Genomic DNA, 16,475 nt, shown 5'->3' with positions numbered 1-16,475 from the left:
TCTTGCCTTAACAGTAGTAACTGGTAGATAATTAGGAATTTTGACCACAACTAGGGACAAAGAGGAGATCTCACAAGCCTTTAGAAGGAGAGAAAAATTTTTAATGATCAATAATCAGATGTACCTCAATATCAACAGTAGAAATTAAAAGAAAGCAATATAAGGCCTTCAAAAAGTCAATGAAAAATTATTTCCAATCCAGAATTTTATATGCAAAATTCTAAAAGAAAACTTAGGAAAAAATTGTGACCTTAGGTCAGGCAAAGATTTCTCAGGAACTACATCAAAAGCACAATCCGTAAGTTAAAAACTTGGTAAATTGGGCTTCATCAAAATTAAAAAATTTTGTGCTTCAAATGACACCATTAAGAAAATAACAACGGGGGGACCTTCAAGATGGTGGAAGAGTAAGATCTGGAGATCACATTCCTCCCCACAAATACATCAAAAATACAACTACATGTGAAACAACTTCTACAGAACATCTAGTGAACGCTGACAGAAGACCTCAGACTTCCCAAAAGGCCAGAAACTCCACACGTACATGGCCATGTGTCTGACAGAGTCTTGGTGCTCCTGCCAGGTGTCAGGCCTAAGCCTCTTAGGTGGGAGAGCCAAGTTCAGGACATTTGTCCACCAGAGACCTCCCGGACCCACATAATATCAACCAGTGAAAGCTCTCCCAGAGATCTCCATCTCAACACTAAGAGTCAGAGCCACTCAATGACCAGTAAGCTCCAGCGCTGGACACCCCATGACAAACAACTAGCAAGACAGGAATACAACCCCACCCATTAGCAGAGAGGCTGCCTAAAATCATAATAAGGTCAGAGACACCCCAAAACACAACACCAGACATGGTCCTGCCCACCAGAAAAACAAGATAGAGCCTCATCCACCAGAACGCAGGCACCAGTCCCCTCCACCAGGAAGCCTACGCAACCCACTGAACCAACCTTACCCACTGGGGGCAGACACCAAAAACAACGGGAACTACAAACCTGCAGACTGTGAAAAGCAGACACCCAAACACAGTAGGTTAAACAAAATGAAAAGACAGAGAAATACACAGCAGGTGAAGGAGCAAGGTAAAAACACTCCAGACCAAACAAATGAAGAGGAAATAGGCAGTCTACCTGAAAAAGAATTCAGAGTAATGATAGTAAAGATGATCCAAAATCTTGGAAACAGAATGGAGAAAAAACAAGTAATGCTTAACAAGGACCTAGAAGAACTGAAGAGCAAACAAACAGTGACAAACAACACAATAAATGAAATAAAAAAATTCTCTAGAAGGAATCAATAACAGAATAACTGAGGCAGAAGAACAGATAAGTGATCTGGAAGATAAAATAGTGGAAATAACTACTTCAGAGTAGAATAAAGAAAAAAAAAAGGAAAGAACTGAGAACAGTCTCAGAGACCTCTGGAACAACATTAAACACACCAACATCCGAATTATAGGCGTTCCAGAAGAAGAAGAGAAAAAGAAAGGGACTGAGGAAATATTTGTAGAGATTATAGTTGAAAACTTCCCTAATATGGGAAAGGAAATAGTTAATCAAGTCCAGGAAGCACAGAGAGTCTCATACAGGATAAATCCAAAGAGAAACACACCAAGACACATATTAATCAAACTATCAAAAATTAAGTACAAAGAAAAAATATTAAAAGCAGCAAGGGAAAAGCAACAAATAACATACAATGGAATCCCCATAAGGTTCACAGCTGATCTTTCAGCAGAAACTCTGCAAGCCAGAAGGGAGTGGTAGGACATATTTAAAGGGATGAAGGAGAAAAACTTACAACCAAGATTACTCTACCCAGCAAGGATCATATTCAGATTTGACGGAGAAATTAAAACCTTTACAGACAAGCAAAAGCTAAGAGAATTCAGCACCACCAAACCAGCTTTACAACAAATGCTAAAGGAACTTCTCTAGGCAGGGAACACAAGAAAAGGAAACGACCTACAATAACAAACCCAAAACAATAAAGAAAACGGTAACAGGAACATACATATCGATAATTACCTTAAATGTAAATGGATTAAATGCTCCAACCAAAAAACATAGACAGGCAGAATGGAAACAAAAACAAGACCCCTATATATGCCGTCTACAAGAGACCCCACTTCAGACCTAGGAACACATACAGACTGAAAGTGAGGGGATGGAAAAAGATATTCCATGCAAATGGAAACCAAAAGAAAGCTGGAGAAGCAATTCTCGTATCAGACAAAGTAGACTTTAAAACAAAGACTATTACAAGAGACAAAGGACACTACATAATGATCAAGGGATCAATCCAAGAAGAAGATATAACAACTGTAAATATTTATGCACCCAACATAGGAGCACATCAATACATAAGGCAAATACTAACAGCCATAAAAGGGGAAATCAACAGTAACACAATCATAGTAGGAGACTTTAACACTCCACTTTCACCAATGGACAGATCAACCAAAATGAAAATAAATAAGGAAACACAAGCTTTAAATAATACATTAAACAAGATGGACTTAATTGATAACACAATTGGAACAGGACATTCCATCCAGAAACAACAGAATACACTTTCTTCTCAGGTGCTCATGGAACGTTCTCCAGGATAGATCATATCTTGGGTCACAAATCAAGCCTTGGTAAATTTAATTAAACTGAAATCATATCAAGTATCTTTTCAGACCACAATGATATGAGACTAGATATCAATTCCAGGAAAAAAATCTGTAAAAAATACGAACACATGGAAGCTAAACAATACACTACTTAATAACGAAGTGATCACTGAAGAAATCAAGAGGAAATTTTAAAAAAAAACTAGAAACAAATGACAATGGAGACATGACGACACAAGACCTATGGGATGCAGCAAAAGCAGTTCTAAGAGGGAAATTAATAGCAATACAATCCTACCTTAAGAAACAGGAAACATCTCGAATAAACAACCTAACCTTGCACCTAAAGCAATTAGAGAAAGAAGAACAAAAAAAACCCCGAAGTTAACAATAGGAAAGAAATCATAAAGATCAGATCAGAAATAAATGAAAAAGAAATGAAGGAAACGATAGCAAAGATCAATAAAACTAAAAGCTGGTTCTTTGAGAATAAAAACAAAATTGATAAACCATTAGCCAGACTCATCAAGAAAAACAGGGAGAAGACTCAAATCAATAGAATTAGAAATGAAAAAGGAGAAATAACAACTGACACTGCGGAAATACAAAGGATCATGAGAGATTACTACAAGCAACTATATGCCAATAAAATGGACAACCTGGAAGAAATGGACAAATTCTTAGCAATGCACAACCTTCTGAGACTGAACCAGGAAGAAATAGAAAATATGAACAGACCAATCACAAGCACTGAAACTGAGACTGTGATTAAAAATCTTCCAACAAACAAAAGCCCAGGACCAGATGGCTTCAGAGGCGAATTCTATCACACATTTAGAGAAGATCTAACACCTATCCTTCTCAAACTCTTCCAAAATATAGCAGAGGGAGGAACACTCCCAAACTCATTCTATGAGGCCACCATCACCATGATACCAAAACCACACAAAGATGTCACAAAGAAAGACAACTACAGGCCAATATCACTGATAAACATAGATGCAACAATCCTCAACAAAATACTGGCAAACAGAATCCAACAGCACATTAAAAGGATCATACACCATGATCAAGTGTGGTTTACCCCAGGAATGCAAGGATTCTTCAATATACGCAAATCAATCAATGTGATACACCATATTAACAAACTGAAGGAGAAAAACCATATGGTCATCTCAACAGATGCAGAGTAAGCTTTCAACAAAATTCAACACCCATTTATGATAAAAACCCTCCAGAAAGTAGGTATAGAGGGAACTTACCTCAACATAATAAAGGCCATATATGACAAACCCACAGCCAACATCGTCCTCAATGGTGAAAAACTGAAACCATTTCCACTAAGATCAGGAAAACGACAAGGTTGCCCACTCTCATCACTATTATTCAACATAGTTTTGGAATTTTTAGCCACAGCAATCAGAGAAGAAAAGGAAATAAAAGGAATCCAAATAGGAAAAAAAGAAGTAAAGCTGTCACTGTTTGCAGATGACATGATACTATACCTAGAGAATCCTAAAGATGCTACCAGAAAACTACTAGACCTAATCAATGAATTTGGTAAAGTAGCAGGATACAAAATTAATGCACAGAAATCTCTGGCATTCCTATACACTAATGATGAAAAATCTGAAAGTGAAATTAAAAAAACACTCCCATTTACCACTGCAACAAAAAGAATAAAATATCTAGGAATAAACCTACCTAAGGAGACAAAAGACCTGTATGCAGAAAACTATAAGACACTGATAAAAGAAATTAAAGATGATAAAAATAGATGGAGATATATACCATGTTCTTGGATTGGAAGAATCAACAGTGTGAAAATGACTCTACTACCCAAAGGAATCTACAGATTCAGTGCAATCCCTATCAAACTACCAATGGCATTTTTCACAGAACTAGAACAAAAAACCTCACAATTTGTATGGAAACACAAAAGACTCTGAATAGCCAAAGCAACCTTGAGAAAGAAAAATGGAACTGGAGGAATAAGGGTCCCTGATTTCAGACTATACTACAAAGCTATAGTAAGCAAGACAGTATGGTACTGGCACAAAAACAAAAATGTAGATCAATGGAACAGGACAGAAAGCCCAGAGGTAAACGCATGCACCTGTGGTCACCTTATCTTTGATAAAGGAGGCAAGAATATACACTGAAGAAAAGACAGCCTCTTCCATAAGTGGTGCTGGGAAAACTGGACAGCTACATGTAAAAGAATGATATTAGAACACTCCCTAACACCATACACAAAAATTAACTCAAAATGGATTAAAGACCTAAATGTAAGTCCAGACACTATAAAACCGTTGGAGGAAAACATAGGCCGAACATTCCATGACATAAATCACAGCAAGATCCTTTTTGACCCACCTCCTAGAGAAATGGAAATAAAAACAAAAATAAACAAATGGGACTTAATGAAACTTAAAAGCTTTTGCACAGCAAAGGAAACCATAAACAAGATGAAAGGACAACCCTCAGAATGGGAGAAAATATTTGCAAATGAAGCAACTGACAAAGGATTAATCTCCAAAATTTACAAGCAGCTCATGCAGCTCTATATCAAAAAAACAAACAACCCAATCCAAAAATGGACAGAAGACCTCAACAGACATTTCTCCAAAGAAGATACACTGATTGGCAACAAACACATGAAAGAACGCTTAACATCATTAATCATTAAAGAAATGCAAATCAAAACTACAATGAGATATCATCTCACACCAGTCAGAATGGCCATCGTCAAAAACTCTAGAAACAATAAATGCTGGTGAGGGTGTAGAGAAAAGGGAATCCTCTTGCACTGTTGGTGGGAATGTAAATTGATACAGCCACTATGCAGAACAGTATGGAGGTTCCTTAAGAAACTAAAACTGGAACTACCATACGACCCAGCAATCCCACTACTGGGCATATACCCTGAGAAAAGCATAATTCAAAAAGAGTCATGTACCACAATGTTCATTGCAGGTCTATCTACAATAGCCAGGACATGGAAGCAATCTAAGTGTCCATCGACAGATGAATGGATAAGGAAGATGTGGCACATATATACAATGGAATATCACTCAGCCATAAAAAGAAACGAAACTGAGTTATTTGTAGTGAGGTGGATGGACCTAGAGTCTGTCCTACAGAGTGAAGTAAGTCAGAAAGAGAAAAACAAATATCGTATGCTAACACATATATATAAAATCTAAGAAAAAAAAATGGTCATGAAGAACCTAGGGGCAAGATGGGAAAAAAGACACAGACCTACTAGAGAATGGAGTTGACGATATGGAGAGGGGGAAGCGTAAGCTGGGACAAAGTGAGAGAGTGGCATGGACATATATACACTACCAAATGTAAAACAGATAGCTAGTGGGAAGCAGCCACACAGCACAGGGAGATCAGCTCGGTGCTTTGTGACCACCTAGAGTGGTAGGATAGGGAGGGTGGGAGGGAGACGCAAGAGGGAGGAGATATGGGGAGATATGTATATGTAGAGCTGATTCACTTTGATATAAAGCAGAAAGTAGCACACCACTGTAAAGCAATTATACTCCAATAAAGATGTTAAAAAAAAAAAAAAAACCCAAAAACTTCACATGGAAAAGTAAGAGTAATCAGAAAGAATATTCCTACTGGATACTGTATTATAATAAAAAGATATAACATCTAAAATAGTGTGGTACCAGCACATGAATAAACAGAAAGGTTAAAAAAAGAAAACAGTAAACATCTGCATACATATGAGAATTCAGTACATAATGAAAATGACTTCTAATTAATGTTGAAAAGAATGATTATTCAATAATGGCTGTGACAAACAGGTAACCATTTGAAAAAAATAAAATGAATTCCAGATGAACTGAAAATTTCACCAAGGAAGATGAAATTAGTACTAAAAGAAAACATGGAAGAAAAATGTTTCAATTACAATTGAGTAGGAAAAGTCTAAGTATATTACAACATCAGAAATGATAAAGAGATTTAGAAATTCAACTGCAAAATTTAAAAACCAAAATTTTCTCCCTAGGAAGAAAAAATATATACAAAGTCCAAAAGACAGGCGACAGGTGAGAGAAAAGTAGCCACAAATCCTATCTGTATATTTTATATCTACATTCATTTGTTAATCCTGCCATGAAACAAACACAGTTCCTGGACTGGAGAAGGAAGCAATTGTTTACTCACAGAGCATCTTCACACCATTTCTCACACCCCAATTCCTCATGGGTGTAACGTCCCTGTGCGTGCAGAGAGTTGTCCACCTATCACAGGGGCAGAACCCCAAAAATATTTATCTCAGAGCTTAAATAAGAGTTGCTGGGGACTTCCCTGGTTGCGCAGTGGGTAAGAATCCGCCTGTCAATGTAGCGGACACGGGTTCGAGCCCTGGTCCGGGAAGATCCCACATGCCACAGAGCAACTAAGCCCGTGTGCCACAACTACTGAGCCTGCACTCTAGAGCCCACGAGCAACAACTACTGAGCCCATGTGCCACAACTACTGAGCCTGTGCACCTAGAGCCCATGTTCCACAACAAAGAGAAGCCCCCGCAATGAGAAGCCCGTGCACCGCAACGAAGAGTTGCCCCCACTCGCCACAATGAGAGAAAGCCCATGCACAGCAACGAAGACCCAACACAGCCGTAAATAAATAAATAAATAAATGTATTTGTTAAAAAAAGAGTTCCTGGCACGTCTGCCCTTCTTCATCTCTGGAGAGAGAGCAAACTTGGCTCTGGGAAGTAAACAAATCCTTCTGGGGAGAGAGGAGGAAGGCCTCTATTTACCAATCTGGAATGTCAACAAATGGCTCTGGGGAAAGATAATGCTTTCTCTCTAGCATTCTATCTTTAAAGCTGTTATCATTTAATCAGGTGCCAGAGGTCTTTGGTTAGAAAGCCCTCACTCTTTAAAAATGTGAAAATATTCATGGAGCAGTGCTTCCTGATGATATCACAAATGGCTAATTTCCCAAAAAAATAAAAACATCTGTAAGTCAATAAGAAAACCCAAAGGGCAAAGGAAATGTAAAGGAATCTATGAAGAAAAATTCATCCTCACTCATAATAAGAAAAATGAAAATGTGACACATTTTTCACTACCATACAAAGATCCAAAGGCAAAACTTGCCTTTTGGCCAGGCAAGTTCTTCTATAAAAGGCAACTTGATAATACTTCACTAAATTATAAAAGGACATATCCCTTTCCAGGCAATTCTACTTCCACATGTGCAAAATGATGACGTATAGGGTCTTTCAATAATTGCACTATTTGCTAGAGCAGAATACTGCAAAAATTATCGCTAGGAAACCAATGAAATTATATGACTGTACATCCATACAACTGAATATTAAAAATCACAAAAATGAAGAAGATAATGCTTTAAATTAGGTATGGAATACTACAAAAGACATATTTTTAAGTAAAACAAAGGTTGTCTCTGCAGGAAAAATACATGGTTGTGGTAACAAAAATGTGGTATGGGAAGTTGTTTTTCCAATGTATACTCTTCTGAACAATTTAGATTTTCTTTTAACCAAGTATTACCAATTCTTAGTATTTCAATTCAATGAAGTAGGAAACTATAAAGTTATTCAAGCAAAATTACATATAATTTATTTCATTAAAATAACATTTTAATAAAATGGTATTTTTTGGTAAAGTATCCATATCTATCCATCTTTCAAATGAAGACAGAAGGAAACAGGTGAGCATGGGTGGATACATATGTGCACTCCTACTAGGAGAAATGAACAGAGACCATTCCAAGCAAAGGGGTAACATGATAAAGGCACACAGAGGTCAAACTGAATTCAGGGAAAAGAAAGGAGAGATTAAGGCCACAGAGAAAAGGGACTTGTAATGCAAAAGCATTTGAATTTTATCTTTCAGCAAAGGCAAACAATGACTTTAAAAACAAACATATATGGGGATAGCATAGATAATCCTGATACATAAATTCTGACCAGACTGAGAATAAAACCAGTATTTATGCACCAAACGTGGTGACTTTCTCAGTGTTTCTCTTTAAGGAGAAACAGTATTTATTTCAAATATCGCTCTTAAGAAAATCCAGCAAAGTGAAGATGCTACTCACATTTCTATTACCAGGAAAAAATGTACAAATACTAAAGCTGGAAAAAGTGAGTTCAATCAGGAAATTTCAAGGAAAAAAAAAAACACAAAGAAAATTATAGCTCTCCAGGCTCAAACTGAAACACTAATTAGAGATAACATATATCTTAGAAGATAAACAATGTGGTGAATGTGCCTTAAGTATTATAATTTAAGGTTAGCAAAGAAATTTGAAACAGAAAATCTACTACTAAAAGGACATTTGAATTGTTTAAACAATATCGGAAAGACGTCATTGAAATATCTAAGAATGTCTTTCTGAATACTAATCCAAGATGCTTTTTCATGCTCCCATTCAGTTTCACCCTCCACCAGCAAATATCCCTCCATCACACAGATGCTTCTTAAAAAAATCAAAATTAATTTGTCTGGTAACTGACAAGATTACTGCCACTGGAAGCAAATGCAAGAGAGAAAAGAGATAGTTACACATTAAATGGGAGACAAATTATAAAAGTGCTATTAAACAGCATAAAATTAGGTACTATGAGATCTAATATAACATTCTTTATGAATTTCATTTTTTCCTGAAATTCATTTATAATCTTTTTTGAGGGTACTGAACATAATTTCCTGGCAAGCCATCCATGAAACAAACTATAAACGTAGGTACCTAAGTGATTTAGACTCCCTACACAGAATTATTTGATAATAAATATCAACTTTTGGGAGTCTTATAACAAAAACAACCATGGGCCAAACTTTAAAAAAACTTACAGGCTGAGATAAATGAGCCAGAAACAAATAAAAAATAAATAGATTGAAAAAAAAATCAGAACGTAGTAACAAAGTGCCATAAACAAACACTTGTTATTAATTTTGCAAATTCTGTTAAATACCCCAACTAAACCATCTAGTATTCATTGTGCCTTGAATAAAATATACTGTAGTCACTTCAAATTGCATTCAGAATCGTATTACAAGCTATTAGTCTCATCATGACATAATAGTCTCCATTTTAATCAAAAACATGATTTCCCAGCTAATTATCTAATTAGACATTTTCATTATAAAGACATATTTTTAATCAAAATCAAATTAATCTTTAAAAGGCAAAATTCTGCCACTTCTAAAGATGTTCACAAGAATAGAATACAAGCTAAAAAAGTTATTTCAAGCAGGAGTATCGTAAGTTTTGACCAAAAACTGAGGTTAATAACTATACAAACTATAAATATGTATTACCATTGGTCTCAAAATGCATCTAGATACATAAATTCTTCCACAGTAAATGAAAATCAGTCTCATGGTATAATCTCATAAGCACAATGTTGAGAAAAGAAACCAAATATAAAAATCATACAATATAATCCCACTGATTTAAAGTTTAAAAAAGAAACAGGCAAAATTAATTCTATTTCCTAGGTGTGCATAAATAAAAGGAAGAGCTATCCAGAAATGTAAGGAGATGTTTAGAATTCAGTCAGAATAGTAAATAAGAAGATGGAAGTGAAATCACTGAGAAGGGGAAGAAGTTGAGGGGCGGGGGTAAGAAGTGCTGGGCATTTTGGTACTTCCCGATCCTACTGAGGCTTACGTGAACTCTTGCTTTTAATAATTTTTTCAACTACACATTTGTATTCTATGTCATGTTCTGTATGTGTATGTTAGTTTACAATTTAAATCCAAGAAAAGGGGGAAGAAGGAAGGAAATAAAGCCACTAGTTACAGCACCAGTGGCTTCCAGAGACCTTGACTGAAACTGAGGAAGCATATCCCTAAAGTCAAATTCCAGGGCAGCCGCTTGATTTCTCAACCTCATAACTGTGGCAGAGGTGTCAGTTCCTCTAGAAGCCAGTTCTGAGGGTCATTCCTGCAAGTTCACTCTAGATACCCTTCCTTCCTCCGTCCCTTCCAATGACTGGTAAGCCCTTAATCCCTTTCTATTTATCATATCTAGAGTAGTTTGTCTTATCAGCACATGAACCCTAACTAATGCACTTCATCAAGAAAGTTCAAGAAAAAAAAAAAAAAAAGGAATTTCCAATATGAAGTATTAACAGTAACAAAGTAGAAGGGCTAGACACTGACCATTAAATTAACCTGATACTTATCTGTCATTTCCAACAGATTTCTTAGCATAAGCATAAAAACTAAATATTTAACACTTTAAGGAGCTGATTTTTAGCTTTTATAACACAAGAAGGGGTGGTAAAGAAGGGAAAAGTATAGAGGCGTGGAGAGGAATGAAAACCAGAGTTTCTGTTACCTGGAGTCTCGTATTCATTTCCAAGAAATAAAAATTCTTTTTTGAGTCCACAAGGAATTCTACGGTTCCAGCAGAAGAATAATTTACTGCTTTGGCAAGGGCTACAGCTTGTTCTCCCATTGCTCTTCGAGTCTCAGAATCCAGAAAAAGGCTGCAAATAAGAAAGAGTAATTTCCTACATTTTGAACAAAAACTAAGTAATCTTTTGTGTGCATTACATAAAAATTTTCTTAAAGTTTACTCAGATATGATCATCTGTATCAACTTAAGATTTCATATTATATGCTTTATATATGCTTATAATGTATGCTTATTGTGTTATTAAGCATAACATGTTTAAATAAATCAACTTAAGATTTTTATAAAACATCTGAACTTTCCACACTACACAGCAACTTCAATCTATAAAATATACAATTACTTTAGCACAAGTAGTTGTTTCCTATGAGTAAAATTTAACATATATATTCATAATTTCTCCAAGTAAGATTGGAAGTCGTGCCCTATAGAGAAAATGTGTGTTAGGTGAGCTTCCTTCAGGCAAGCATTATAGCGCTGTGGGCCAAGACGGTGAGTTCAAGGTTAATGAATCAATAGTATGTATTAAAATAAGGTGTCTTTCAACAGAAACACATACAAAACTAGGTTATGTATTAATCGGTTGATGAAAATGTTCTGATGAGAGGCTCACAGAAACTTAATTCTGTATTTCCCCTAGGAGCAATGCTTCAGTATTTATTAATTCAGTGTTCACAGTGACTTTATAAAATATAACTACCACAGGACTTCCCTGGTGGCGCAGTGGTTAAGAATCCGCCTGCCAGTGCAGGGGACATGGGTTCAAGCCCTGGTCCGGGAAGATCCCACATGCCGCAGAGCAACAAAGCCCATGTGCCGCAAATACTGAGCCTGCGCTCTAGAGCCCGTGAGCCGCAACTACTGAGCCCATGTGCCACAACTACTGAAGTCCTCGTGCCTAGAGCCTGTGCTCCGCAACAAGAGAAGCCACCGCAATGAGAAGCCCGTGCACTGCAGCAAAGAGTGGCCCCTGCTCGCTGCCAACTAGAGAAAGCCTGCACACAGCAACGAAGACCCAACACAGCCAAAAATTAATTAATTAATTTTAAAAAAAACGTAACTACCACAAATAACAAGAATCCACTGTACATCTAATAAATCCTCAAAACTTTTGTTTCACAATAAAAAAGCACCTTCCAGCAGGCAAGTAAAAGGGTTTCAATGAACCCTGAAAAGAATATTATCAAATCATTTCTGCATTTTCACATATTTTGCTTCTACACAAAAAAGGCTCTGAGAAATAAAACACGGACTACTTTTCTATTTGTGGATTAAAATTATTCTCAAATGTGTAAGATTTAGATGACATTTTATGAACTTTTTATTATGGAAGAATATAATGAACTTGCACATACCTGTTTCCCATATGTAACAATTATTACTACATAGCTATTCTTGTTTTGTCTATGCTGCATGTCCACTTTTCTACCAGCTCCCCCCCTTTTTTTTTGGCTGTGCCACGCAGCTTATGGGATCTCAGTTCCCCGACAGGACTGAACCCAGGCCACGGCAGTGAAAGTCCGGAATCCTAACCACTAGGCCATCAGGGAACTCCATTTTTTTTTCTTTTTTAAAGCAAATCCCAAATTAGGTATTACTTCTTCCATAAAAAAAACTTCCGTATCTGTTTCTATAAGTACTCTTTTATAACATAATCACACTTTTAAAATTAACAAGAACTCCTTAATAGCTTTAATATCCAGTTAGTATTCAAATTTCCTGGATTATCTTGTAAATATCTTTTTAGAGCTAATAACTTTGAATCAGGATCCAAATAAGATCTAGCCACTGCATTTGACTGGTTTTTAAATCTTTATGATGCTTTTAACTTGTAATGCCCTCTTCTTTTTTTTTTAAGCCAAGGATCTGCTCATTTTCCTGTCTCATTCCTCTACATGCAATGTTCACAAGGTCTTTTAACATTACATTTCTATTTCTTGTAAACTGCTGATTAGATCTAGAGCCTTGAATAGATTCAGGTTTGACTGGATGAAGGGGAGGCAAGGATACTTCACAGGTGGGAAGTGTACTTCATACTGTCTCCCCGTTGATGACATCAGGATTCATCATTGGATTCAGATGTTATGAATCTTATCTACCTATTATAAATAACAGCTCTGCATTAACCTAACAGATACAGGCATAGGTGACATTTCAACAATAATGGCTGACAAAATTAATGCAACCAAAAAGAAAAAAAAAGGAAATGCAACTAAAGATTAACATCGTAACATTTGGATAATCTCAAGCACAGGTGAGCAGAACTATTTTTGTCCTGTCTGGTCTTATTCTTTCCCTTGTCATAAACTCTGCTAGTGATACTCAGAGCTGCAAGCAAGCTCACCACTGCACTCAAAGCACAGAGGGAGATTCTTACTCCAGGAATTGAAAACTGCATATTCCATTTATTTTAATATTTCACAATACACAAATACATATCAGGTCACTATTAACAATTGGTTCTAGTTTTTTTTCCTACTGCTTTAAGTTTTCCTTGGATTTTTCTCTCAATTAATAGATGAGCTGTTCATATGAAAAACTTACATTTCTAGAGAAAGAAAGGAAACAAATAAAAATCAAGGTTCCCAGTCTGTGAAAGATTTCTATCCCAGGTAAGACTTGAGTGGATTTCCAATAAAAAGAGAAAGTTAATTATATTGGAAGTGTTAAGACAAGAAGATAAGAAAACATAAGACTACAAAACTGGTGTGTCAGAGACTATTACTGTTCTACCATCATCCCCTGTCCCCTTTTTCCATTCAACTAGCTGGGCACATGGTGACTTCGGGAAAACAGACATATCCCAGACTCCTTAGGAAAGTACCTAACTTCGGATCACTGCCAAGTCAACAACGCTGGCAGGTTCTAGGACTCTTCCTAAAGACACAGAACATTCCTTTTGGTTCTCTTCTTCCATTCGTCTTACATGGGCCAAGAGATAAAGGGCTACACCCCATGTAGGCCACAAAGGGCTGTTCTTCACAGCATGGTGAAGATGGGAAGGACTCTGAAAGGTGCATGTTTTGGGGGAGGAAATCAGGGTATGAAGATGGACAAATGAAGGTTGAGATGCCCATTAGATATCAAAATGTAGGTGTTGAGTAGACTGTTGGATATTTAAATCTATAATTTGGGGGGGGATATAGGATTTGATTTTTAACAATACTCTGTGATTTTAAAAATCCACTCATATTCAGACCTAATCTTTTCAGAAATCACACGCACACATTTTTTCAAGGCACACTGGCTATGCTGATTAAGCTACAATTGGTTATATTCCTTAATGTCTAGTTACTAAATATACCAATGAACACTCAACTGCGGATTTTTAAGAACTAAGAGGAAACCAGAATATATATAAATACCAAACTAGTGTCAAAGTAGAAATGAAGCTCCATGAAATTGCTACACCAAACACATGACAGGTGGCTTGGAGAAGTGCCCAAAGTAGTTCTGATGAATCAAGGAATCTCTAAGAACCATGTCCCAAAAGCCTTTTCATGGTAGGATAAACTCGGGAAATTCAGGATCAACTTTATGAAACTTTTGCCAACTGGAGAGCCTAGAAGGTAGGTATCCCAGAAATTCCACGTGCTCAGACACACCAACAGGGTCTAGGCTACCTAGAAGACTATGGGAGTCAGAGTGGGTTATCACCCCACTTTTTCCTCTAATGAAACCCCAACTTCTTGTTCAAGTATTCTCTCACTTTCATGCACTGAAGTACTGAGAAAGATCAAGTGGCAAATTCTTAATTATAAAAATATACATTAAGACCACTTCAAACTAAAAAGCTTCTACACAGCCAAGGAAACTATCAACAAAATGAAAAGGTAACCTACTGAATAGAAGAAAATATTTGCAAATCGTATGTCTGATAAGGGGTTAGTACTCAATATACATAAAGAATTCATACAACCCAATAACAGGAAAAAAATCTGATTTTAAAATGGGCAAAAGATCTAAATAGACACTTTTCCAAAGAAAACACACAGATCACCAACGCACACATGTAAATGTGCTCAACAGCACAGATCATCAGCGAAATGTACATCAAAACCACAATGACATATCACCTCACACCTGCTAGGATGGCTATTATCAGAAAGACAAGAAATAACAAGTGTTGGCAAGGATGTGAAGAAAAGGGAACCCTTGTGCACTGTTGGTAGGAATGTAAATTGGCGCAGCCATTATGGAGGAGAGTATGGAAGTTACCTTAAAAGTTAAAAACAGAACTACCATATGATCCAGCAATTCCACTTCTGGGTACATATCCAAAGAAAACAAAAACACAAACTTGTAAAGAAACATGCACCCCCATGTTCACTGCAGCATTATTTATAATAGCCAAGACATGGAAACAACCTAAGTGTCCACTGATGTATGGATGAAGAAATGTGGTATATATATATATATATGTATGTATATTATATATATGTATATATATACACACACCACATACACATATGCAGTGGAATATTATTCAACCATAAAAAAGAATGGAATCTTGGCAATTCCCTGGTAGTCCAGTGGTTAGGACTCCGTGCTTTCACTGTCAAGGGTGTAGGTTCAATCCCTGGTCAGGGAACTAAGATCCTACAAGCTGTATAGCCAAAAACAAAAACCCCAAAACCAAAAAGGAATGAAATCTCGCCATTTGTGACAACATGGATGGACTTTGAGGGCATTATGCTAACTGAAATAAGTCAGACAGAGAAAGACAAACACTGTATGATTTCAGTTATACGTGGAATCTTTAAAAAAAAAAAACAACAAGCTGATAGATGCAGAAATCAGATTGACGGTTGAGGGGGACATAAACAGTACAAACTTACAGCTATAAATAAGTCGTTGAGATGCAATGTACAGCATGGTGACTATAGATAATACTGTATTGCTTATTTGACAGTTGCTAAGAGAGTAGCTCTTAAAAGTTCTCATTACAAAAAAAAAAATTCTGTTAACTATATATGGTGACGGATGTTAACCAGACTTCCTATGGTGATTTCACAATATATACAAATATCGAATCGTTATATTGTAAACCTTAAACTAATATAATATACTTGACCCCTGAACAACACAGGTTTGGAGTGCAAGGATCCATTTACACTTTTCAATACTAAATATTACAGTACTACAAGATCCAAGGTCAGTTGACTGCAGATACAGAGGAACCACATATACAGAGGGCTTACTTTAAACGTTACATGTGGATTTCCAATTGCATGGAGGGTCAGCATCCTTAACAACTGTGCTGTTCAAGAGATAATTATGTGTCAATTATACCTCAATGAGGAGAATTTTTAATATATACACACTAATACATTCTACTATTACTATTAAAGCAATTTTAGCTAATAAAATGGGAAAGAAATATGTGAAATATATAAAAATCAGACTACTATAAAGTTTCCCTGGGAGAAGC

The 16,475-nt window shown here is 36.4% G+C and overlaps 1 protein-coding gene across 7 annotated transcripts in view; it reads right to left on the bottom strand.

The window, feature by feature from the left end:
• The window catches only part of PCCA (propionyl-CoA carboxylase subunit alpha), a 350,996-nt gene that overhangs the window by 195,102 nt on the left and 139,419 nt on the right, over window positions 1–16,475 (bottom strand). For all 7 annotated transcript variants that reach the window (XM_065895812.1, XM_065895815.1, XM_065895813.1 and 4 more), the window contains one exon: window positions 10,967–11,117. In XM_065895812.1, the coding sequence (XP_065751884.1) occupies window positions 10,967–11,117 (151 nt within the window). The remainder of the gene's footprint in view (window positions 1–10,966; window positions 11,118–16,475) is intronic.

This window comes from Phocoena phocoena, chromosome 18, assembly GCF_963924675.1.
Source record: "Phocoena phocoena chromosome 18, mPhoPho1.1, whole genome shotgun sequence".
Taxonomy (NCBI): Eukaryota; Metazoa; Chordata; class Mammalia; order Artiodactyla; family Phocoenidae; genus Phocoena; species Phocoena phocoena.
The sequence above is the reverse complement of the archived record's forward strand: the minus strand, read 5'-3'. Positions and strand labels throughout refer to the sequence as shown.